General features: G+C 36.9%; 1 protein-coding gene across 3 annotated transcripts; it reads left to right on the forward strand.

The window, feature by feature from the left end:
• The first annotated feature begins 1,461 nt into the window (after positions 1-1,461).
• LOC146441688 (ATP-binding cassette sub-family A member 13-like) lies at positions 1,462-24,607 on the forward strand. Of its 3 annotated transcripts, XM_085052186.1 has the most exons (9): positions 1,462-1,622; positions 9,824-9,972; positions 10,819-10,847; positions 11,993-12,156; positions 13,195-13,310; positions 14,354-14,487; positions 16,206-16,370; positions 17,825-18,027; positions 19,860-24,607. In XM_085052186.1, the coding sequence occupies exons 2-9, from the start codon at positions 9,876-9,878 to the stop codon at positions 24,568-24,570; spliced, it is 5,619 nt and encodes a 1,872-aa protein (XP_084908312.1). In that variant the 5' UTR covers positions 1,462-1,622; positions 9,824-9,875; the 3' UTR covers positions 24,571-24,607. The 3 variants fall into 3 exon arrangements, with proteins under 3 accessions (XP_084908312.1, XP_084908313.1, XP_084908314.1); XM_085052187.1 differs by lacking the exons at positions 1,462-1,622; positions 10,819-10,847 and having other exon boundaries at positions 9,831-9,972; XM_085052188.1 differs by lacking the exons at positions 1,462-1,622; positions 9,824-9,972; positions 10,819-10,847; positions 11,993-12,156 and adding an exon at positions 13,705-13,765 and having other exon boundaries at positions 13,203-13,310.
• Positions 24,608-25,380: the final 773 nt, after the last annotated feature.

Below are 25,380 nucleotides of genomic sequence, written 5' to 3' on the forward strand. Positions count from 1 at the left end.
ACCTGAGGAAAGTATATACAAACACTATAAATCAAAATGAAAACTACTTTCCTGTTCTGAAAGAAGTGTATTTCACAAAGCTATAAGGATTTCAAATAGAAGTGTCAGTTGTTAATTTACTTTAATAATCTTATTTTTCCTTAAGTAGTTGTGGAAAGAATATTTAATATTTTTATTTTAAATTAGAAGATATACAGATTTTAATGATTTGTTCTCAAACTCTATTTTCTATAGCCTAATGATGTTTTGATTTCTTTTTTCAGGTCCTCTCTCTCACTGAAATTCTGTGGCCATGTGTGCTTTTCTTGATTTTAGCTACCATCCGCTTCCAGGAGCCCCCAAAATACAAGGAAAACTGTATGTTTTGTTTCACCTGTGTTCTATTTTGGTTGCCTCTGCTTGTAGAAGTATTTAGCAAACACTAAAGACATCCTAGAAGGGAGGGACTTAAATGTAGTGGAGTCAGTAGAAAGAGTCCTACAGTGCGATTCAATCTGGTCCAGCTATGGATCTGAGCAAAATATATTTAGGTAGAAAAGAGATACAAAGTTTAAGGCCTGATTTGTCAGACAAGTTTTAGACATAGACTTTGGAGTAAGGTGGATTACTTGGTTTTTAGTTGCACTCATTCCTTTGTATTGAGTAATAGAGTTTAGATGACTGGTTAAGAGGTAGATAATTTTCCAGTAAATTTTAAGAATTAGACAAGATGAACCTTAGCCCTATCCACTTCCTGGAATTAGGAATTAATATTTTGTTAGATTCTTCCATTTCCTTTAACACTTCAGAACTTGTTATGACTTCCTCCACCTTATAGAGCTTTTTTTTGCTTTTATCTTGTCATAATATAAATTCATTTAGAGAATAATTATTTATGATATTAAAATCTATTCATTTTATTATTCTGTTATTCACCAATATCAGTAAAGTGGGTACAAACTAGCTTTAGTTACATAAAAAATCAGTTTGGTAAATAGTTCTAGAGCTGTAGAGTGAAATATCTGAAGAGAATCTAGTCTGCACTATATACATTTACTTCATGGAGAGATATGGATAATTCCAGAGATATGGAAAAGTGGCTGTTTAGACAGTCTTGACTGATGTACGTTCACACATTGCTGAATATGAATTCCTTCATCTTATGAAAGGATGTGAGAAAAGAGGAAATGCTATTTTGTGAAGAAGTCTATATTCTAATCCAGGCCACATGATTTTGGGCAGAGAGAATAGCAAGCACATGATACTGCAATAGTGTTACCAGGAAAATCAGCTTTTCAAAGATTGCTCTCAAATATCATATGTACCTTGTTGTCACAGTCTGACATAGAGGTTACTCATTTGCTGTGGTGCCTGAGTTTTTTTAAATGAGACACCTGACATTGATACAACTTCATTGCTTGCAGGTGACAAAGAGGCTTTTTAGGACAAGGGAGCACAACGTGATGGTAGTTTGCAATGTATTGCCACTGGTCCTAATTCTGCTGCTGCTTGGTTTTAGGTTATTTAGAAGCTCGTGATTTACCAAGTCGAGGCCTTTATCCTTTTGTGCGCACCCTTTTCTGTAATGTTGGCTCAAAATGCAGGAATACCAGTTACACAACACAGAGACACAGCCGCTTTAGGTAAGTTATGTTAATTGGGCAGAGCTGTCGCTATCACAGTGCATCTTTTTCTACAGTAAAATTTCTTACTGCCTTGTAGACAGGGAAAATAGGAGCATTGTTACTCTGTGCTAGAAGTTTCCTTCAGTATTCTTATGAATGCAAAAGATGTAAAGCCTTAGTCCTACCTCTTCCTAAATTTTTTTGCCTTCCTCAGGCATTTAATTTTGTTATTGACTAGAGAACACTGGGGGTAAAGTTGTAGATATTGTCATGTTCTTGCCTTTTACTGCTGCCATGTGAAAGCCTAAGTTTATCATTCAGTAGAAAGTCTTTTATTACCTGAGACTGAAGCTGAGCATCAAAAGTGTATTAGATATGGATTTAGACTTTGATTTGTTTGAGAGCATACATGGTGGGAAAAGTGAACACAGAAAAGCAAAACAAGAGTAACTTTCACATTAAACCCCAAAGAGAGCCAAAAAGGAATAGCAGAAGTTCTGGAATAGAAAAGAACTTGGAAAAAGTTATCCATAAAAAGGCCTTGTCATAGGGTCCTAGAATGCAGAAAAAAAAATTGATTTGAATTTGAAATTTTTCTTTAAGAAATGTAGTAATTTCATCTGCTTCAAAAATGTTGAAGTGCATTGAGATGCAAAGACACTTATGAAAATTGGCTGAACAGTATAGTCATAAACAACCTTTCAAAATATATAACCATAAAGTCAAATTAGGGTGAGCTGATCAGAATATGTGTGTTCATATCTGTATGTTTATTCTTAGAAAATATCCACCAAAAGATCTTAGAGGTCTGAGCCAGGTGAGTCAGAGCATCAAATATTTATGGTTTATTATTTTAGAGGTTTATTGGTAGCAATAAATTCAGCATACAGCAAGTTGGAAAGCTTCAATATCACAGTAATAGGCCGTAACACTTATCTATTGATCTAGAGGGTGTGTTCCAGTTATTTGTAATGTAGAGAATTGTTGACTGAGCACAAGGCCATGCAAAATCTTGTTTATGGAACAAACACTTTCTACATAAAGCAAGGATTTGTTAGTAGAATTGAAATCTTAACAATTTAAGAGACTATTAGTCAAGATGTGTTATTACACAAAATACTTACAGACAAAAATACCAGTATTAGAATAATAATAATAATAATGCAGTTAAAATTGTTACATGACCACTGGGTTTCTAGTCCATGTCCTGGGGTTATGGTCACCTTTCCACTGCTGCTCTGAGTCATGTCAGTAGTTGCAGATAGGTGGTGATGGGGTGGTTATGGCAAGTCACGATCCATAGTCCTTTACCTGGAGGAATTTGCTTTTGATGGCTTCTTTTCCGCTCGAGGGTGCACTTGGGGTCACTTATGTTTGCTAATGTGCTTTTGTACTTTGCTTGTTTTCCATTGGTCTGCATCTCTGGGAGACATTCAAATTTTTGTGGTACACCTGAATGTATACAGTATCTCATATGTTAGCTGCCTGTTATTTTTTTCTTGGTACTTAGAACTGAGCTCTGGTGAGTTATTTATAGCCATGGGGTCCTCCATGCCAGCCTGTGCCCTACCTCTTATCATCCCAGATTCTCCAGTATCATGCTCCAGTGAAGTTCATCTGTGTCCCCACCTCTCAAGGCCTCTGCTATTATACTGGGCCAGTGTTCTTCTGCACTGCTTTGTTAATTGTAAATATCTCATTTTGCACTGAATGGTCACTTGCTACTTGTATCTGTATGAAACTATGATGACATTATGCAATGACAAGTGAAAATACAGCAAATAGCCTGAGTCATCTGGCCAGGAAAAAAAAAAAAGGTAAAGCTAACCCAAGTCAAAATCAAAACAAGACAAGTTCAGGCAAAACAAAGGTGGCAAACCTTTCTGCTGTGGTCTTTCCAAATCAGTACAAACCCTGTAGCCTGTTACTTGCAGTAGCAATACTATAATACCGAGTTGAAGAGTTGCAGTAAGTGTTGGCCTTTTAATTTTTTTCCCTAAAAGGATAGTTTTTATTTACATTACTAGTTCAGGTGCCATCTAAATGTGTTAAATCTCTAGAAACTATGAACTATATTGACTGCTCTGCATGATTATTTACACTGTTTTGACTGAAACGCCCAACTTACATTTCAGCTCATAAGAAAATCAGGAAAGAATTTCCTGGAGGCAGTCTTAGACCTACTTAAGAATAGGAGAAATTATTCAGTGTCTTTCAATTTTTCAAATGAAAAATAAAATGCATGCATGTATCCATATTTATATACTCAAGAGGCTACACTGTGCAGCATGTAGCTTAGGTAAGGGAAGAAGCTAAAAAGGTAGGATGAAGTTCATTCGGAGGTCAGTCTGTTCCACCAGGTCCATCAGTATAAATTAAATCAACCTCAGGACTGCTCTGACTTATGCTGGCTGCCAACAGCCTTAGGAATATAGACTGTCAGTTTGATCAGTAAAACATAACTGAATCCAGTGCCTGTTGACTGGAGAGATGAGGTGGCACAGGAACTGTAATATCAATTATCTTCCCTTTAAGGATTTATATCAAACTATAAGTCTGATATAGGAACATTTTTTAATGTTGATAATACTGTGTTTATTAATGGTGAATCAGACACTGTGCATAATTTATATGGACACTAAACCATTTGTTTTCACAATATGTTCCACATTGGTGCTATCAGTTTGAAATGTAGTAGCTGTCTTTGGGAGAAAGTAGTTCTATGACTTTTTTTCTAACCTTCATGAAATCCATAAGCCACCAAAAATTATTTGTCAGTGAGCAGCCCCCACAATGAGGGGGGCTGAGCTTGGGGTAAAGTTATCCTGGTGCTGGCCATACCCTCACAGATGTGCCCCTGTCCCTTCAGGCAATAACAGCCTGTGATATGGTGAGAAGATGAGCCAGATGAAGCCTATAACTACATTAACTTCGATTTGCAGCAAAACCTGCCACCTCCTCTGATGCCTCAGAAAGCATCCATTTTTCAAGAGCTCTGTGGTTTTGCTCTTTTCTCCTGTTTTCAACCACTGCAAAAGCTGCTGGCTGGCAGCTCACTGGTATGATTCCCTAGCCTGATACACCCAGTGATGTTTCAGAGCAAAGGAGTAAGGAAGCATTCAGGATGCTCCCATGACAAAGGACATTTTTCCCTGCTCTTTCCTGAATGCTCCACTCCCCACCTGCTCTTAGTGGAGGACAGTGTAAAACTGAGAGCAAGCAAATAAGATAAATACCACACAGCCCAGGGTTCTATGGCCTTAGACCCACACATTTCCATGCATGTATATGGAAGCATGATTTCCCTGTACTCTGGGTTCCATGGCAAATCTTACAGGACATGGTGGGATTTGCCCTTGCAGTCCAGCCTTCTAGATCTATGTTAGTTAGACTTCTCAATTCCTAAAATAAAAATAAGCTATTTTCAGACTTAGAACCGCAAAGATCATGAAAGCAAGACTCTAAAATGTTATTTCTAAGCACATTAATTTACTTTTCTTTTTTTATCTGTAAATAGTAGGAGTCTGAACAGCCTCACCCAGTAGATGTGGTAGAGGCCCAGGACTCTCTCTGGCACTTCTGCTGGATGGGCTACCCAAACCCATGTGGTAGCTCTGTCTCCTTTCTCACCTAACTGGGCTTCTGGGCTCACCCTGCCTTGTTGGGGCTGTCTCTGGAGCCTGTAACACTCCCCTGTGTCTGCCTACTGGCTGGGGTCCTGGGTGACAGTGAGGGCATGGACTCTTCCAGGGTTGCCTCAGCTCCTAGCTTGGATCCCTCCTGGAGCAGCCCTGCTCATGCCAGCCCCCTTTTTCTTACTGTTCTAAATCTTTTGCTTTATCAATACCTGTGCCTTTGTGGTTCTCCATTAGAGGAGCTCGTGTACAAGAGCAGGTGTGGAAGAACAAAATCAAGGAAAGGCTAAGCATCAGCAATAGTATTTGTGTAAGAATTGCTTAAAGGGTTAGATTTTTCTTTAATGAAGTGTATCTTCAAATAAGAAATAGTTCTGCAAGACAGCTTATGGCTGCAGCAACTTACTGCAGTATTGACTCTATGTGGTTTGGGCCAGCTTTTGTAGTCTTGGGCTGTGTGGATGGAAAATAGAAAGAGAAGAAATCTTTAGGATCTTGATTATAGATTGTCAGTGAGTTGGGGAGAAAAGGAAACTTAAACATGAGTTTTCTCCGTTTCATATGCAATTAAGAAATTTTTTTTTTCAGTTCTTTATATATTTTGGTCCATTGCATTTTAGGAAGGTTGTAATTGTATCAGCATGGAAGAGAAAGATTTTTCTGTGAGAAACACAGTATGTTGTTTTCCAGTTTGTGTATTGGTATTAATGTCTCCAGGCTGTCCTGATATGGTGCAGAATGGAAGCCAGCTGGGGCTTTGCAATTTTAGAGAGAAATTATTATGTGGTGACAGGGGTGAGGTTGAGACGAGTTTGCTGAGAGGCTTATGAAAATCAGCAATATAAATGGCATTTCACATCATAGCTAAGGTCTCAGATGAACTCAGAAACATTCTTTTTGTCATCCTGAGGAACTGAGTAAATTGGACAGAATTAATGTTTCTGAGTCATGGCTTTAGGAAATCACAATTGCTTTTACATGCTCAAAGAGATAGAGCCTTTTTGCTCTTTTTCAGCATTTTGTCATGGTCAAAGCTTGCACCAATGTATGTCTTTATATTGATTTCTGTCCTTATAAAATTTGTGGAAATGTACAGTTAAGGGATGAGTTAGCATGGATGATAATGAAATTTTATATATACACTCCCCAAACCTTTCTTCTAACACCCCAATTCTAATTATGTACATCCTCTCTTACAAATTACTGGCTTCCTCCTTTTGTCCTTTTTATTATCCCGTGCTTGTCCTCATTATTGTTCCTAGCAACTGCTGCTAGGAATTTCCTTGGAACTACTGCTGGACTTCCTTTACACATACACACACACAAGTGAGTTAATGTCACCTTCTCCTCCAGAAAGCACACATTGGGAGAGAAAGCCTCTTGGGAGAGTAGCAGTACAACAATAAAGTATTTTTGTTGGCACACCATCTGAAAATTGTTTGCCTTGACTGTCTCTGCAGCTGGCTTGGAACTGTAGTTTCTTGTCTTTCTGGCAAGATGGTGATATCTTCCTGCAATTTTGTGTTACCTGTGCTGAATTAAGAGATCGGTAGTAACATGTAGCACTCTTATTAGGAGATAAATGTGGTTCTCTTTGAAAATATACAAAATCCTTCAATCTTAGCACAAATATTCAGCAAATAAGACCTCTGTAATTATTTAATGTTTCATAAAACTGAGCCTGATATCCAGTATCATGCCTGTTGCCATTTCTTCTCCCAAAGGAGGCTGTGCTCAGCTACAAGAATAACCAGAGGAAGGACTGTGTCAATGAGAGCAAAAGAGGGTCATGAATGGCAGCTGGCTGACATGGCTTCTGCCCTGGAAATCCCCATAAGACTAATAGCTCACAGAGCTCACGAACAGCATGTCCAAACAGCTGCTTTTGTCCTGCTGAGAGGCTTGTGAAAGTGGCACTTCTGTGGGTATTTCAGATTGCACATATGCCTTCTCTTCTGGAATAGCCGGGCTGTATGCCTGGGATTTGCTCCTTTCACCATACCCTAAATATCTACCCCTGCAGTTTCTCAGCTCCCTCTCCACTTTCATCAACTTACTTTTCCCTGCACTTAGCCCTGTAGCTCTTCAGAGCCACCATGCTCCAAGTGCTGCCAGCTGTTTTCTTAAACGTTTCTAGTCTGTGTATCTTCCCAGGTCCCATTTCCCCTGCCCCATGTACTCTGTGGGACGTCACTGGGCAGAAGCTTGTATCCCTAGTCCTTCAGCCTGGGAGCAGTTAAAGGACAGCCCAGCTGAGTGTGCTGTGAATTCAGCCTGTGTTATCTTGTGTGCTTCTTCTATGCATCAAACAGGTGGCTAAAGCTCATAAAATTAGATGCCAAGAGGACATTTTTGTTGTTTCCCTGCTTTTTTTTTTTTTTAATTTTTTTTTATTTACCCAAGATTTGCAGATCGAAGGTGCAGCAGAGTCAGTGATGGAGGGAGAGGATAGTGAGTTACTGATTTTTCCCCATCACTGCTATCTATGTCCCCTGCTGCAATCAGGGAGGCCAGGAAGCACCAGCAGTCCCTGGAGACAGCATTAGGTCCTGCTGTGTCCTCCTACATAAGAGAGGTGGCCTTTTGCTCCCGGAGCTTTGTTGTTTGCAACGTTTCTAAAACAGGGACATTTGAAGGTGGAGATACAAGTCTTGGAACTAGTTTGGAGGGAAAACAATGTGGGTTCAAATCCTGCCCTTGTGCTCCACTTCTCTGAATACTTCTTATTTTAAGTGACCTTGTTAGGAGAGCTTAGTTGTCAATTTTAAGTTCGTAAGCATTGGAAAAAACCCCCAACAAAACCTAACACAACCACTCCCTCAAAACTTCCCCTGAAACAACTGAAACCTCTGAAAAATCCCACAGAAGCTCAGCTTGTGTTTTGGTTATTTAAAGTTCTGACTGTGGTTTTGTTGTTCTGGTCAAGTGCTGGCTTCTTGTTCATGCTCAAAAAAGCAGAGTGCTGGGACATTTTCAATATGTAGATAGTATTCCAGTTCTTTGCCAAACACAAGGTTCTTAGCTGTCTGAAATTTTGGGCAGTGGGAGTGTTAGTAATATTGGAATTTATGTGATAGTTTTCAAAGACTGTAGCTAAAGTGCAACTTCTATTCACCCTAAAATCCACCTTCTTAATAACAGAAACCTTCTTTTTAAAACTCCATCTAAAAGGGAAAAATATGTGTTGAGGAATTGTTTTGTCTTTAACCCACTGAAATTTGAAGGATGGTGAAAGAATTTTCCAAAATCCTGCTGGCTGTCAGCCAAGTTGGGATCAAAATAAGCTGTGCTGAAACAATTAAGAACTTGATTGTTGTAAAATTAAATTTTCTTCTTTTCCCTTAATCTGAAGTTGCAGACAGCTCTGTGGGTGTCTGAACAAATGAGGATCAGGGAGGGAGAAAAAGAGAAATGAGAGAATGAGAAAGAGGTGGCTGATAGTTTGGTTTGTAAATTAATCTAATTAGGCTTTTCTTTCAATGAGAAAAAAACTATGCTGAAAGCAAGTATTGGCGTATAAGCTTGACAGGAAAGGAATGTAGCTCTCTATTATGTTTTTGTAAGTGGTACAGGACAAGAGGCAATGGGCAGAACTCATACACACAAAGTTCCACCTGAATATGAGGAAGAACTTCTTTACTGTGTGAGTGAATGAGTACTGGAACAGGCTGCCTAGAAATGTTGTGGAGTCTCCCTCACTGGAGATATTCAAGAACCATCTGCACACAAATCTGTGCCATGTGCTCTAGGATGACCCTGCTTGAGCAGGGAGGTGGGACCAGATGACCCACTGAGGTCCTTTCCAGCCTGACCCTTTCTGTTATTCTGTGACAGTTAATTGTGTTTCTAATGTGAAATAGCAATGTTTTTGCTAGACAGGATTTAGCTCTTAAGATCATTTGAATCTCCTATAAGACAAAACAGACTTCAACTGCCTAGTAAAATGCTAAATATAATTATTCCCTTTTTAATGGTGTTTTAGGAGAGTCTAAGTAATTTTGCCCTATAAAAAGGGATTTAAATGATTCTGATTTCTATTTCCATTTAAAAGTATTGTTAGAAAGTTGTGCTGTTGAGTAGTCACCAGATAGCAGTGTGATAGAGACAACAGAGATAACATTTACCAGGGATATGTCAGCAAGCTAAAATCAGGAAAAAGCGAGTAGTAGGAATAAAATACTGTTTTTATAGGTTGCTCCATGTATTTGTAAAGAATTTGTACCTTAGATGCAATAGGAAAGCTCAAACTTCCCCATCAAAGAACTGTTACCTGAACACATGATAAACCAGGGGAGAGCAGTTGAGTGGGTTCAGAAACATTAAAGACTTTTTGGGTGTGTCTGTCCTTGGCTGCTTCCAGAGTTGGCTTGGGTGACTTCAGCAATTTTTCATTGCCCTCTTTCCTGAGGTTTTGAGACTCAGTGCTGCAACTTGCATGCTAATGAATTGAACTAAATAGAGATTGTATAAATACATAGTTGTTAAAAAAGATCAGAATACTACTGTGAGTATATACACATTTTTCAGCTAATTGATTTCAGTGTATTACTTCACCCGTCCCCTTTTTTTTTCTGTAAAAAATAGTGCAAGCCCCCAGAGTGATCCAGAGGGAGCCACTGGACCTGATCTAGACTTCATGGAAGAGATAGAAGAACTTGCAAAGGAATTTATTAATACTACAGAGAAAGCCGTGGCCTTAGAAAAGCTATGGGAGGAAAACTCAAGGCTCTCGGGTAAGCTGTGATCTTTCTAAAAATTAATTTCTTTTCTTATCAGATAGTGATAGCCATCAAGTGAAAGAACAGTTTGGTTTTTAGAATTAGGCAACTAAAATTTTAGCTGATCTGAAAAATAGCCACTTTTATGATTAATGTCACTGTGGCCATTAAAATTATCAGAAAAAAAGTTAGCTTTCTAAAACTGTGCACTTGTGGTCTTGAGAGTTAAGAAAACATGGAGAGGAAAGAGTGACAGGTAAGGACTATAGTCAGAGTACAAGGTTACTTGGTGTGTCATACATTCAAAAGTAGTTTATGAAGATTTAGCTCTCCCTCCCCATGTTTTTCTGTTGTACTGAAGAGTATAGGAATGCAAAACAATAGCTCACCCCTGGTAACCTTCAGTCTTGCACAGAAACAGTGAGACTAGAAATACCAGGGTCTGAGTCTCCTTTTCCATTTCTACCAGTATTGAACAGCCTTGCTGCTGTAGCAGGGGGGCACTGAATATCTGCCATCACCCTGCCTTTCTGGCTGAGTTTTGAAGGAGAATGATTTAGGTGAAATGGTAGTTTTCGTGCCTGGCCATCTGGCAGCTGGTACGTTCATCTAGTGTTGATACGACGATTTTGCCTCACTGAAAAGTGAACAGTAAGCAATGTCTTTTAAATTGCTTTTTGTGATTACAGTAGAAGTATTGGGAAGCACAGAAAATCAAATGGACCCCTATCTTTGGAATATTAGTTGCTTCACGGGCCTTCTGTAGAAATACCCTTTGTGCACTGCTTGCTATTGCTTATAAAATTGATTCTTCTAAAGAAAATAATGCTTCTCTTTAAAGGAAAATATTTAATTTTGCAGGGCTCCATAACATCACCACTTTTCTTACTGTAAGTATTTTTTACAGTCTATTTCTAGATTATAGTTCTCAGGTTTGAGGTATCTTTATTATAGTGGTTAAAAATTTGTGTCCTGTCAGGTTTAAGTAAACTGTCTTTTAAAAAATGCATTTGAAGGAAAAAATAATGTCTTATAACTTTGATAGATGTTCAGTGGTTTCTAGATTACTTATTTAAACCAGTCTAGGTCATTAGTAGCTAAAATTCACAACTATTTGAAAGCAATTTATTAGGAGCAATTTTAAAGTGCATCTGCCAGACATATTTTTTTCCATATTTGATTGATACTGCTACTTCATGAAACCTCGATTTCCAATTTATAACTTGAAATTAGATGGCTTTTTTATAGTAACATTTTTCAATTGCTCATAAGATAATTGATTGAAAGGAGCCATATCAATATGAAATTTCATTTCTGGAGTGGAATATACAATAGAAAGAATGTATTTCTCAACATTAAGAAAAAGTTGACAGTAGCCGATCATTATTAGTAAAAGAGCTTGTACATACAAGTTTCTTTTCATATAACCATGCTCATGTCACCATTATGCAAAAAAGCCCTAGTGAAATATTAATTTTGAGAAGCAAAGACTGCATAATAAACAAGTGTGATAAATCATGTTTTGCATAGGCACCTTATTGTGTAGTCCTATAAAAGAAGTTGTATTATCACAGTCAGTTCATCTTTAAAGAGCCATTATTATAAATTATTATTTGAGATGCCCCCAAACCCTGCAAGCAGCTGTGAGGCAAGGATGGCATGGCCTGGGCAGCCTCCTCTGAACTTAGAAATTCTCTGCAGGGCTAAAGAGTTCCGTGTGCTTGAGATCTCAAAGGGTTTAACCCTTTCTTGGGAAAGGGTTAAACTTCTGAGCAGAAAGAGATTCCTCAGCTTTTTTTCCAGCTCCATTTTTTCCATGAGAGCAGAGAGACATATCAGAAAAAAAGCTTCCATAGGTTCTAAGTACCACCAAAATAGTGTGGTGTATTACCAAATCTAGAGGTATGTTTCCACTTCGGAAAAATATTTTGAATAGTTTAAAATTCAAGAGGGTCAGGGAAATAATAGACACCTGCTGATTTTTTTTTTCTGTTAATGGAAGTGTTGCATGTTAATTTTTGTTTTCCACATAAAGATGGATTTGAATGAAGCAGAGAAAATTATTTCTAGAGCAGAAAATCTGTACAAGCAACCATATTTCTGGAACCTTCTACATTCACTCCCTCATCTTGAACTGAACAGCTTTTATACAGACGATGAGTTAGCTACCATAACACAATTTCTAAAAGTAATTCAGAAGTAAGTACTTTTATATTCTTGAAAGTATTCTGTCTTAAAACTTTAACTGCAATTTGTGTTCTTCTCACTGGCTTAATAAAATGCTTAATAAAATAAGAATCTTCAGTGCAAAGAGGTTAAAATTTTCTTCTCTTTACCAGACTGGGCTTTTATAAAACTATTCTAGGAGTTTTCACCCACACTACTTCATTTATAACTGTGTTTTTAATCTCTGCCAAACTCAACAGAGATGCCACATCAGTCTTTGATAAGCAGCTTCATGTTAACAATGTCTGAAATTAGTCCATCACATAATATGGCTTTGAACTTTGTAATGTGCTTTGGGGGTCTTTGAAAGAAAGAACATATACATATGAATATAAGAAAATAATAGTTTTGATCCTATTCAGATCTGAATATATGTAGCACTTGGTCAATATCAGGAAAATTACTCAATTTTTTTTCTTAAGCCTTTTGCTATCAAAATAGCTTTAGCTGTTCTCTTGCAAGAAATGAAGCAGTAGGAAAAAAATCCCAGAGACTATATTCTGAATTAAGTAAAGGACAGTTGGATTCAGAGGAAGACATAGAATCAAAGCATAGACCAAGACATATCTACAGGAATTTTCCATAAAATAAGGTAATTGTTAGATAAAAGTCAGAAATGTATTTGCCAGAGTAGGCAGTTTGTTCTAATAGTTGATAGATAATTGTCACTGTAGTCAAATAACATAGTCATGAAGCTAGAGAAGGCCTCTGAACCTGGATGCCTGTGCAAGACTGGCCATGTACCTCGTCTTAGACTGTGGAGGAGCAGGGGCCTAAAGACACCATGAATGAGAAGTTACTGCACTGTTCTGTCATCCTTTAGCATCCTACTGTCTTTTTTTCTGATTTAAAAACCCAGCAAACCAAACCAGAAAAACCAACCCACCCATATATGAAGGACATGATAGCATAACCATAATTATAATGAAGGTTGTCTCTTTCTAACAAGACCTTTCAGGTTTTTTGGCTGTATAGAGAGCTTGACTTTTGTTTTTTTTTTTTCACTTTCAGTACCTTAGCATCATTGAAGGATTTAGCTATGATGCCACTGGGCCAAAGTTTCTATGAAGTGGTGAAAACAGCATTGAATTTAACTGCTGCATCAGTACAGGATAGGAACTTAGAAGGTAAGAAATTTGCCTCAGATTTTCTTTGAAGTACTTTGTTCGCATGCTGGAAATATGTGATAGTAATTGTTGGAGCTTCTATTAAGCTCCTGATGTCCACAAACTAAACTATATTGCTATAGTGCTAACCCAGTTCTTTACTGATCTGCTTTTTAATAATAATAATAATAAAATTTTATCAGACTTTGCCAACTATCAGATAAGACACATTGGTCTAATATGTACTGTTTGGAATAGTCTCAGTGATGAATTTTGGAGATAGGCTAAATCAATACAAAGGACAGTTTCCTCCTTTTGATAGAAGGAGAGCATTTTATTTTGGACATGCATGTTAAATGTTATGACTAGTTTACTTTAAGCTTCATTCTTCTGTTCTCATAAATTCTGCTCTCAGCTGAAGTACTACATTTCTCCATCTGCTGCTTCACAATGGAAGATGAGTTTAATTGGAGAAGGTAGGCTGGCCCCAGGAAAACTCCTCAAGGAAAGGTCAGGAACAAGTTTCATGGGCAAACTGGAGCACGCAACATGTAGGTGCAGCTGTCTGCTCGGCATGGAAGGTCAAGTTAAGAGTAATATGCAGTCTAAATCCCACTTCACCTGCCAAAATAAAGGTTGAAGTGGTACAAAGGTGATGTACTGGAGCTCTTGTACAGAGGATGAACTCAAATTCTCAGGAACTTCTGGTATTCTCCTGTTGGTCTCCTTCTCAGTAATAATTCACATCCAGTCCATACATGTTTGCATGACTTTGTGCAGGTCAGAATGGCACCCTGCTAAGTTTGCTGGCAATCACTGTGCAGGGGCATCTCACCATCATTATATCAACTGCCGAACTGCCATCACATTAACTGACCTTACCACTAGTGCAACCATGGATTTTTATCCTAGGTAAATTGGTGTTCAGGTACACACTTCCTACTTCCTACAGCCCCCCAAAAAGCTGAGAACACAGTACTTGGATCTTAACAAGTATGAACCATCAAGGAACAACACACACAAAAAGAAGGAATTACATAAACAAGAAGTTTCCTTTCTTTCAGGTTTTCAATACAATCTTTCTCTCCGGGATATTTTGTGGAATCCTCTCACTGTGAAAGCAGAACTTGAATCCAGGTTTGGTTTTGATGGTCCTCATATTGAGAAGCTGCTAAGTTATACAGCACAATTAACAGAGGTAAATCAGTTGAAAATTTCAATGGCATTCTCTTTGATTTTTTTTTTAATTTGTACCTTGAAGGGATTTTCTGTGTTACAGAAGCTTAGATTTGTGAAGAAACTACAAGATTGTTAAATATTCTGTCTTCATTCCCATCAAAAGAAATGTAATTAGCTTCAGCTCAAATTTCTGCATATGAAGGTACTGATAGGTCTAGTTGTGTACATTAATGATTTTATGTTTCCCTGAAGTCACAACTGTGTATGGCAGAGTCCTCAGTTTATTATCCAGTCCCATAAAGAATTCTGAGCATTGCTCCACTAAGCTTTTAAACCAAATCCGTGACTTGAATCTGCAAGGATTAGCTTGTCTGGTAGCATTTCTCATCTGATTTGCTGGACAAAGAATGCCTGTCTCTTCTGTGTGTAAATTAAGGCACACCAAGAGTCCTTTCTTCTCAGTTGTGCAGTCTTGATATGAATGTACCAGACTGAGTTGTCTCAGTGATGCTTAATCAAATATACTGGTGATGTATCACATTTAGGGGAAAATCTCTTTCCTCCAAGAGGGATTTCTAACCTATCCTCTAGACTAGAGTGGTCTGTTGTGGCAGTCTGGTTTGAAACATCTTTTGAATTCTTTAAGTCCACAGTTTTTCTAATAGAATGTGTTGGTGTTTCTGTGAAATGTATTTGTTCTTGGCAGAGCAGTACAGTTTAGAGTTATATTCCAGAAGAGCTCATTTTAAAAGTAGCAGATTTAAATAAATGGATAAATTATAAAACACCCTTAATTTTTGAGTGGCCTTTTAATGAAATATCAGTGATGGTCTGTTTGATCAACTGAATTAAACTGCAGCTTGGTAGCTATGGTTGACTGTGAAATCCCAGGCTACTCACTTGTTAACTATTTAAGCTAGTACCTCAATATTTATGCTTGTGCTATCATATTGAAGATCATAAAAATCTACGAAAGCAAATGTGGAAGCTTCAATAATGTGTGTTTTGAGCACTCAGTTCTGTACCTAATGCCCCGATTTGTTTCTGTCAAAACCTCTGCAAAACTTTTTATAAATTCTCTGGTCAAAGTTGAAAGGAACAAGCATGTGAAGTGTCTCAGAAAGGCAATAACAAAATTAAAATGTGTGTAACTATTTTTGTAAGCTTTAATAATATTTATAGCCTTGGGAATATTTAATCTTTCATGGCAGAATTTAAAAATTAAGTCTATGAGGAAAAATTCTATCTTGGCCACTCTCTTGAAACCCACCAACCTCAATTTAAAACTAGTCTTCTGCATGTAGTCACTAGTAGAGATGTATCAATGTACTAAGTGCTTTTTATACCAGTAATTTTTATACTTGTAACGTTGTTTCAATATAGTTATTCTACTGTAGGGATACTGCCTTATAGTCGAGTTAGCTCAGCACCAGCCCACAAATTACTGTAGAAGTAGCAACACTAGTTTAGCTACAACGTGAAAATTCCTTTCCTATACAGGTCTCATCATTCTGCCTGCTGTAGGAGCACCTTAATGGGGCCATTGATACTTTACACAGCAACCTGCATGTGGGGTACTTTGAAGTACATGCCCTGGAATATGAGGCTGGATTAAATGGTCTTTGCTCTCACTGAAGAGGCTATGTGTTATTCTTATTTTCACTAGATAAGTTGATAGGAGAGATAACACTCAGCAGCTCTCTTCAAATACTCATCAATTCCTTGTGTCCTTGCCAGATTCCCACAGCAGAGACACTGGAGCAGTTTGTGTGCTCTGCTCTGGCTGCTGTGCCAGAAGATGAAGCAAACAAAGAAAATAATGGAGAGGGTTGTAATTCTGCACGGCAGGAGGCCAAACTGTATCTTGTTCATGCTGTCAGCAAGTTCAGACTCTATGCACAGGTAACTTTAATATGTTAATAGCTTGAATTCCTAATTTTTGCATGTAGGTTGTCAGCAGTAACTCAATTAAAAAATCCAAGTTATCTATGGAATGTTTTTTTCATGAACTTTCTTGTTAATAAAATGAAATAATCCTTATAAAGAACCATTACAGTGGAAGTATAATCTGTCATCATCTGTCCACTTAATCAGATTTTCTCATTAACTGAAATTCAGATTTGAAATCTAATAGGGAATGTAGTGGAATATACTGCAATGAAGAGCCCTGTCTGAGGGAACACCCATTTACTGTCCCACCTGAGACTGAGTGTTGAGCAAAACTGAAAGCTGATTAGAGGCCTCCACTGATATATAATTAATTTTTTTTATTATTACCCTTTACTGTCTCTGGCAATGGTGGCTGAAGCGGGGTAAAAGTAAACCTCCAGTATAGCATCTTAAAATTCTGGTCTGCAGAACTGCTTAGCATGCAGTCTCTATAATGGCATATGTGTAGTTGCATGGAGAAAAGGGTAAAACATTCAGATGTTTCTTAAGGAAAAACACCTAGCTGTCTTAACACTGATTTTTATAGTAAAATATACTGTTTTTTCCATTAAAAATAAAAACTATCAAGCTGCTCTGGAGGTGTTTGCAATATCATCTACAGAAAACATGTAGAGTTTCCTGTCTATTTCCTCAAAAATATAATCTTTGCTGAGGTTTCCTTGCTGTATGATGACTTGAAGTAATAATTTAAAGTGATTGACAAAACTAATTCACTAATTCCTATGTAGAAAAATCCAGTAATAATTTCAGCCATGATTTTAAAACTCTTAGCAAGGGTTGACATTCTTATGATGGGAATTTGAAGCTGCTGGCCACTGTGAATTTTCTTGATGAACAGAATATCTCTTAGAGTAAATCTGTTACATTCATGTGGCATTAAAAAGAAAAGTAGTTGTGGGGGGAAGGAAAGCAGTCAGTAGGTTTGGCCAGGCCTTTGTATGCTTTTTTCTGGGCTACACAACTGGGAGCATGCAGGTTCCTTCACCATCTCTTGGTGTGATGGGACTCCAAAAACATAAAGGCTGATATATTCAGCCTTATATGAAGTGTAGGCAGAAGTCTGTTAAAGGAAGTAATTGGCTTTGGATGTCAGCTTTTGGTTGGTTTCAGGCTCAGGTTATCTTTTTACAATTCCTGGGTCATTGGACAAGGTCAGCTCCACAAAGGATGTCAGTTGTCTGAATGATGTAGCATGTTACATTGCGAACTTGGAAGTCAGTCAAAACTGTATTGAAAATCACCCTTTGTCTAGTCAGTCAGTTCAGAGTCTGGAGAGATCATTAGGGAGAGTCTTCCCATTGTTAATTGTGTGAATTATTTTAAAGACATGAAAATTCTGTGAATTGTCTAAATAAGAAAGCTTTGATTCTCAAACGATGTGTTCTGTTTTGCATTCAATCCACTAGGTACTTGAGGAATGGCTCAGCAGCAGCAGTCTCTCTCAGAATCTCCTTTTGGAATTTAGAAGAATCATGGCTGATTTAATGCCTCAGTTTCTAGATGATAGGAAAGCCAGGGATCTTCTTTCAGAGATAAATACCCTTATGCAGCAATGGAATGAGAAATCAGGTCCCTATTTTTCAGAAGGATATGTTTCATCTCATGATTGGTAAGTTATCTTTCTGCAACCTGTATTATAAAAGTAGAGCAACCTGAATATTCATTTTCACTTTGCATTTAACTGATTCTTTGATTTTTGTCTGTTTCGTGATTTTGTAGTTCAAAACCTTGTATACAGTCAAATAACTGTGCTGATGCTGACATATTCTGGAAAAGAGATTAAGTCTGTGCTTCAGACTGTAGCTACTTACAGGTTCAGCAGAGGAACTGACAGCTACATGATCAGGACCACAAGAATCAGCAGCTGTGCATACTTGGCGTTTTGAACTAGGACTTGAATTCTTTATCTTGTTCTGCAAAGTTTAATTCCCACAAGTAGTTGCTGTGGCTCAGTAATGCTTCTCATGTATAGCAAGTCCAGTGCATGTAGAAGTTGAATTCAGTTGTGCAGGATAACAGAAGACTACAGCATGAGTTACAGCCTATGGAAAACAGAATTTTAGACATGAAGAATTAGCTGTACACATGTGGTTTGCAATCTCATCTAGGGCACTCTGAGTCTCTGATTTCTTTTCATGTTTTTGAATTTTTCTTTGTTTCAAGTTCTCTGTTTGGTTTATCACTTAATGCAAATGTAAACAGTTTATATGAAGATATGGCTGTAAGTCCTGTACTTATTAAGAATGATATGTTTATTCAAGCTGTTCAAATCTTCCTGATCTGGAAGGTTCTACAGAGGGCCTCAAGAAAGGTCTATGGCAGAGCACAGGAACTGATACTTCCCTTGTTCTAACTTCACACTGAATGACTTGCATTGCTTCCAGGAGTTACAATATTGGCCTCAATTTGGCACTGGTTGTTATTACTTGTTCATACCAAACACCATAACTGAAGGAGATATAACTCATGCTATACAAATCAACATCTGAGGATAAATCTGAAAGATACAATCTATTATCAACTGGTAGGAGAGAGATTGCAGTCAAGTTGTTCAACAGTTTAGTAGTGTTTTGAAATTTGGTTCTTATTTATAAAAGGAAACTGCTGTACTTCTGCAGTTGTGAGAAACTACAAGCATTTTTTTAGCAGTTTTACCTTTTTGTTTGCCTTACACAATGTTTTTGTGCTCTACCTTTGTTGATTGGAGTGTCTGGAGAGAAAGAAAATATATTCAAGACTATATTTTCAACTTGAGGCATTTGCACTCAAAGGCTCTTTTTTCCATGTACCTCCTCTTGACCTGTCTTACAGAGCTAGTAATTGTTTCTACTGTGTCAGTACTATTTATCAAAAGAAAAAACATCAGTTGGTGCATTCCAGTTTTCACTGTGATTTCATGTTTTTTAGATATTAAAATAGCACTGTTCATCTATCAGGCAGTCAACTGGAATGTATTAGCTTTCAATAATTATGAGAAAACAAAAAATTCTTTAGAATTCATAGAAAATCAGAGATTTTGATTAATTTTGATACATTCCTGTCTGTAAAATAGTTAGTCCGTGGACCATAAAAGCTTTGTTCTTTTCAGCAGCTGGAAATGTGATGTACTCAAAGGTGTTTGACTCTTGTGGCTTACAAGCTTGATTATAAGTACTGAAAAATACACAATTCTTCATCTTTTCTGTCTACATTCAGGTTTTGATTTGAATGAGGTCGTGACTTTCCAGTGGGATTTTTTGCACATTTATGAAAACCAAAGCATTTGTCAACTTGTGTTAATTCAGATTTTGTGGTGATTAGTCTGTGTCTGCTATTTAAATTTTATTTGCAATTTCATTGAATTAAGAAAATAAATCTAGATTCTAAAATGATATATATTTAACAAATTCTTGTCTGCCTGCTAGGTAACTAACAAGAAAAAACTTACAATTAATGTTTCAGGATTTTGACACCTTTCAAAGAGTTTTTGAAGACAGAAGAAAATGTAAGGATTTCTGGTGAAAAGAAAACGGATCATCTTTTTCGTCTTGTAAAAGTCGTAGAAGAAATTATAATGTTTGATTTCTCAGTTTCTTCAAACAAGTCTCTAATTGAAAATGCCTTGAATAATGTGACTATATGGATAAAAAAATTTGCTGAGGGGGAGGAATCTCCCACCAATTTCTCACTTGCAGTTTCTGAGTTCTATAATGAGCTACAAAAAAACTTCCAGCCTCTTCAGAGGTTCTGGACAAAAAACAAGACAGAAATTTTGTGGTATATAGTGGAAATTTTGTTCCATGAACTTGATTCTAGGCTTTCTCACTTGAGTCAAGAAGGGGAAGAGGTAATTGAGACCTTATTGAGGATTTTATCTTTTATTACAGAAAATAAAATCTATAATAGAAGTATAGTGTTGCTCAAAAATATCCTGACTGATTGGCCAGAGTTAAATATTACTGCTTTGAACCATTTAAATCATTTAAGTGGACACTTCCAAAGAAATCTCTATGAAGTTGAATCATTGTCTGGTGATCACGTCAATGTGTCTTTAAGCACAATTCCTGGAGTGAGTAATACCTCCTCTTTATTTCTCTCAAATGCAGCCTTTATGTATAAGATACAAGAATTAGGAGAAATTGTGCACGATTTCCTCAGAAATATCCAAAAATTAAACAGTACTATTGTGGCCTCACTTGTTCCAAAAATTTTCTCTCTGTACCAGAATGATGACCTGGTTTTAAATATTAAGACCAATAACACTCTGTTAAATATTCTTTATGAGACTTCAAAAAGTATGTTATCTTTTCAAGTGTGGCATGACTTGCAAAATAAGGAAATAGTTTTTGATTTTCTGTTTGAAACTTTTGATCTTCTCTGGAACCTCACCAGTAAGTCTCTCTGTGAAAAGTTACTATTAATTTACAACTACACAGAGTTTCAGGCCCAGTTTCTTGCACAGAATGGAAAAAAAGAGATACAAATTGTCTATGACACTCTGAGCAGCCTTAAAAATTTATTTATAGATGAAGAGCTCCAAACAGCTGTCCTTTGTTATTTGGAAGAGTTTCTTGATTTGTCTCCAGAATGCCTGGTAAATAATGGGTGTACTGATTTTTATCTGGAAAATATGACTTCTGTAGAACATTCAGCAGAGGTTTTTAACTTACTTCTGCTCCCATTGGACAGCATCCTGTCTAATGTAACAAACGGGGGAGATAAGGTAAGTGTGCCTTTTGCTTTGCGCTGCACTTTTACATGGCTTCAAACATGGACAGAAATCTTTGAAGAAGCATCAAAAATCTTAAATTTGAATTCAACCTGTTTTCTCTGTCTAAGAAATGATTTGGCACATCTCTCTGAAAGCCTTTTAAATGCAACTCATGACAAACTGTGCAATAATACAGCTATGGCTATTGTTGAAGATACAAGAGTAGCAATGAAGCTATTACAAACTGTATTTCAAGAACATGGTGATTTAAATGACTTCAAAGATTTTGAGGCTTTCCTTGCTAATCTTCAAAGTGTAATCAACAATGCATTTGATGTTGCAAACTTGCTTAAAGATAGCAGTTTAGAAAGTGTTTTAGAGACAATGGGATTCATAATAACTGAATTGCAGGAATCTATACTGAAAATTGTTAATGAAGAGTTTTTGAATTCTTGGCTTGATGCTTTCATCTCAGGAGGATCTGAGGGAGAGGATAAGGGTGCTGGTGTATTTTCCATTGGAAGTTCCCTTTCTACTATTCTCAAACTCTCCCAAAAGGAACTTGAAATTATTCTCACTGAGATAAATGACAGATCTGATTTTTTAAAAAGTGTACCTCAAGACAAATATATGGTTTGTATCAACATTTTCCAGAATATTACCAAACTAATTTTGGACAATACTCTGAAAGACATAAGCTACTTGCAAACAAATTTTTCAACTCGTCTTAATTCCTTTCTAAACTTTCATAGTATGATGGATGAAGCAGAGGATTGTAACAAATGGATACATGGATTAAATAATCTCACTGAAAAATACAAGTCACCTTCCCACCTTGAAAATGCAAAACATATTTTATTTCTCCTGCAATCTCTGGGAAATGCTGAGACAGATGCTAAGCTAATGAATGTGATGGAGTTTGTTAATTTGTTTTTTAATTTGACACTCCCTGAATGTTCCCTAGGTGGTTCTGATGTGATTTGTGAAAGTGTTTATTACAATATCGTAACGAAAACTTTAAAATTTATTCTCCCTGAATTTTATGTAAAAGATGACATCAGTGTGCTTGAATTTATTTTTAAACTTTTAAATAATTCTGGGGAGCAAATACAAAAGGTTATCAGTGATTTAGCTGAGAGTTCATTGTATATGTCAAATAAGACCCATTTTAGTCAGTCAAACCATGGTTTTAACAGGACTTCGAAAATTCTCCTTAATCCCTTTCACCACAATCATCTTTTATCAGTGGAACTTCTGTCAGAAATTCAAAATCTTCTGAAAAACAAAACTTTTGAAGTCCACGAAAACAGCTCCTCTCATTTGGACAATGAAATTGAATCTTTCTTGCATGGGAAAAATATCAGTTTGCTAATGGAGTTCTTTCAATATATGATTAGAAAACTTGACTCAAACTTGCAGAGTGAGCATAAAACATTTCCTCAGAAACTGATAGAAACAGCAGGTCTGAATATTGAACTGTTAAGGAAGGCACTTGAAATTTTCAAGTCTCCTGCTTTTACTATCTTTCCCTCAAGAGATGAAAAGGAGTTTCTAAAGCATATGGTAACCTTGTTGCAAAACATGAGAAACGTGGATGTTGAGTTTTTAATAAGTAGATTCAAACAGGTCCAGGTGAACTTAGAAAATTTCTTTAAAAATATCAAACCTTTTTCTATTGAGAACTCTGAGTTAGGTACTTTAACAGACTGGTGGGATGCATTTGAGAACATTTCGTGTTATTGGAACCTGACTGGCATACGGCAAATAACACAGCTTTTTGAACAAGATGAGCTCTACAATATAGATGTGTTCAACCTCCTCTTTGATGTCATCAGCCTTACAGAAAGAGTGGCTCATGGAAACATTACAGAAGCACTGACTGAAATATATACTTTCATACTGATTCAGGAAGAAAAAATTTCAATGTTTACTGATGAGGAGTTCTCTAGCCATGTAGAAGATCTTCTAATGTTACTGGAGACATTGGCAGACATCTCTGATGAACCTGGAGAGGCCTCTGTTTGTTTTTCTGTAGCATTCTGCTGGACTCTCACAACAGCAACACCTCACAGTGATACCACTGTTAATCCTTGTGACTTTGGGCATAGCAATTCTACTCTTCATTACAGTGCAGTCATTGAAGTCATTAAGGACCTTAAACTCATCACTCTGGATGCCAGTTTTGCTTGCTCTATGGAAGACTTTCAGATGAATATCACTCGCAATCTGACTTGCTTTTTTCATCAGATCAAAGAATGGAACTCAATTCTTTTGAAGTTTTCTGAGCTCCGTCATGTAAATAGCTCAGTTCTCAAAGAGCTTCTAGATTTTTGGAATGAGCTATCCCTTTATGTTGTGCCCCTACAAGTGAATAATGCACATGCGATCAATTGTTCCTCCACAGCAAAGAGCCAAATGGCCTTAGAAATCATAGAAACACTGAGCAGCATTTCAGTGGCAGAAATGGAGATGGCCAAAAGTCTTCTTCAACAGCTGGATGATCTTTATGGTGGCCTAAGTTGGAACAGACAGCCAAGAACATCACTTAAGGGTGTTATTACTAATGTCAAGAATATGACAAATGAAGTTTCTAGGCTTCTGAATACCAAAGCTGTCCTTTCTTTTCTTTCTGTAATTCAGCCTTTTATGACACTGTCATCTGTTGGAAACCAGGCACACTCAATGCTTATGACAATATCAGCTTTAAGTGGGAACACCAATATGTATGACAACTTTGACAACTTCTGGTTTCCTGTAATTGCAGGCATAGAAAATTTATTGGTGAATTTTAGTGTTAAACACTTACTTGTGGTGATAGATCAAGAGTTTCAATTGCTTAAGTTAGCCACTGGACAGTCCTCTTCAATGGCTCCTGATATTTTAATACAGCAGTTTAAGACATCATCTGTAGATTCTATATTAAGAAATTTTGAGGATATACAAGATGTTATGAAGAGCCTTCTCTGTGAGTGTAACAATCAAAATTATTCTAAAATAGTGAATGTTTTAATTCTCCTTATGACGAATGAAAGTTCATCAAATGACCTACTGCAGGCTGTCAAAGACCTTATTGACTTTCTGGAGCTATTCCAAAATAAGTCTAAGAAAGACTACACTGGTGTGTTGTTTGGTGATGGTCATCTTAGCAACGAGAAATTGAATAATACTCACACTCCTAATTCAGTTTTGCTAAACAGCCTCCTTCATATAATTGCTGATCTTGATGTTATAGAAGAAGCTTTGTGTACAAACAATACTGAGTTTCATATAGTTGACTTCATTGATTCATTTTTTAATAATGCACCATATAGAGAAACTTCTACTCAGTCTGAAAACAGAACTCTGGAGATTATGAAAGAGATTTTGCAAGTAATATTTCAGTCCACTGCAGAACATGACAAGAATAAAAGAAAACTCTTACTAATGGATTTGCACAAAGATGTAATGGCAGAAATGAGGTGAGTGTTTTCCATGTACTCATTTTGGTAAGTGTGCTGACAATGACAGAAATGCTCTCTATTTATGAACAGCTCAATCAAAACTTTAAGTTAATTACTGTTTCATTTCAGATTTGTTCCAATGTATGTTGTTCAGACCAGCCATATTTGGTATCAGATTACATTGTGTGGACCAGATTATTGATGTGTTTAGTCATATATATTGACACTTAAATTGGTTTCTTTGGGACTATTACAGAAACAATTATTTGAAGATACCTGTGTTTTAAAATCCTTGCAGGTGTGAATACTGAACCCCCACTGATTGGTGGGCAACAGTAATTTTTGCCCATGGAATTAAATGTTAAGGAAAGCTTGGGAATAATTCTTTGTGGTGTCTGTATTTTTTTTTTTAATATCCAAATATAGCCGTACAAAATTTCTTAAATTTGTTGATGTCTTTTGCTATGGCTATTGTGTTAACCTGTTCAGTTTAACAAATGTAGTTTCTGAAGGAATCTTGAGCCCAAGACCATTTTTGCCCAATTACTCAGATCAAATACAATCCAGTAGCAGAGGAAACTGATTCAGAAAAATGTTTACTGATGGTTTACTTAATAAAATGGCTGCTAAACTGCAGTTGCTGCATTTAAACAATATTGGATGAGCCCACAAGTTGGTTGCTCTAAACAGCACTAGGACATCTTGCTGGTGGAGCTACTGGTCTTCCTGACATAGACCAGCAGAGAAATGGCTTTGTGAAATTGATGCTCTGGTGTGATATTTTGACCTTTATGATCAATTTTATGCAAATACATTGTCTGTCAGGGTCAAG

Source organism: Lichenostomus cassidix, chromosome 2 (assembly GCF_008360975.1).
Source record: "Lichenostomus cassidix isolate B80296 chromosome 2, HeHo_3.0, whole genome shotgun sequence".
Classification (NCBI taxonomy): Eukaryota; Metazoa; Chordata; class Aves; order Passeriformes; family Meliphagidae; genus Lichenostomus; species Lichenostomus cassidix.

Coding starts and splice junctions, on each gene's coding strand:
- LOC146441688 (XM_085052186.1), top strand. CDS start 9,876: ATGGAAGAGATAGAAGAACTTGCAAAGGAATTTATTAATACTACAGAG. Junction 9,973..10,818: donor GGAAAACTCAAGGCTCTCGG/GTAAGCTGTGAT, acceptor TTAATTTTGCAG/GGCTCCATAACATCACCACT. Junction 10,848..11,992: donor ACATCACCACTTTTCTTACT/GTAAGTATTTTT, acceptor TTCCACATAAAG/ATGGATTTGAATGAAGCAGA.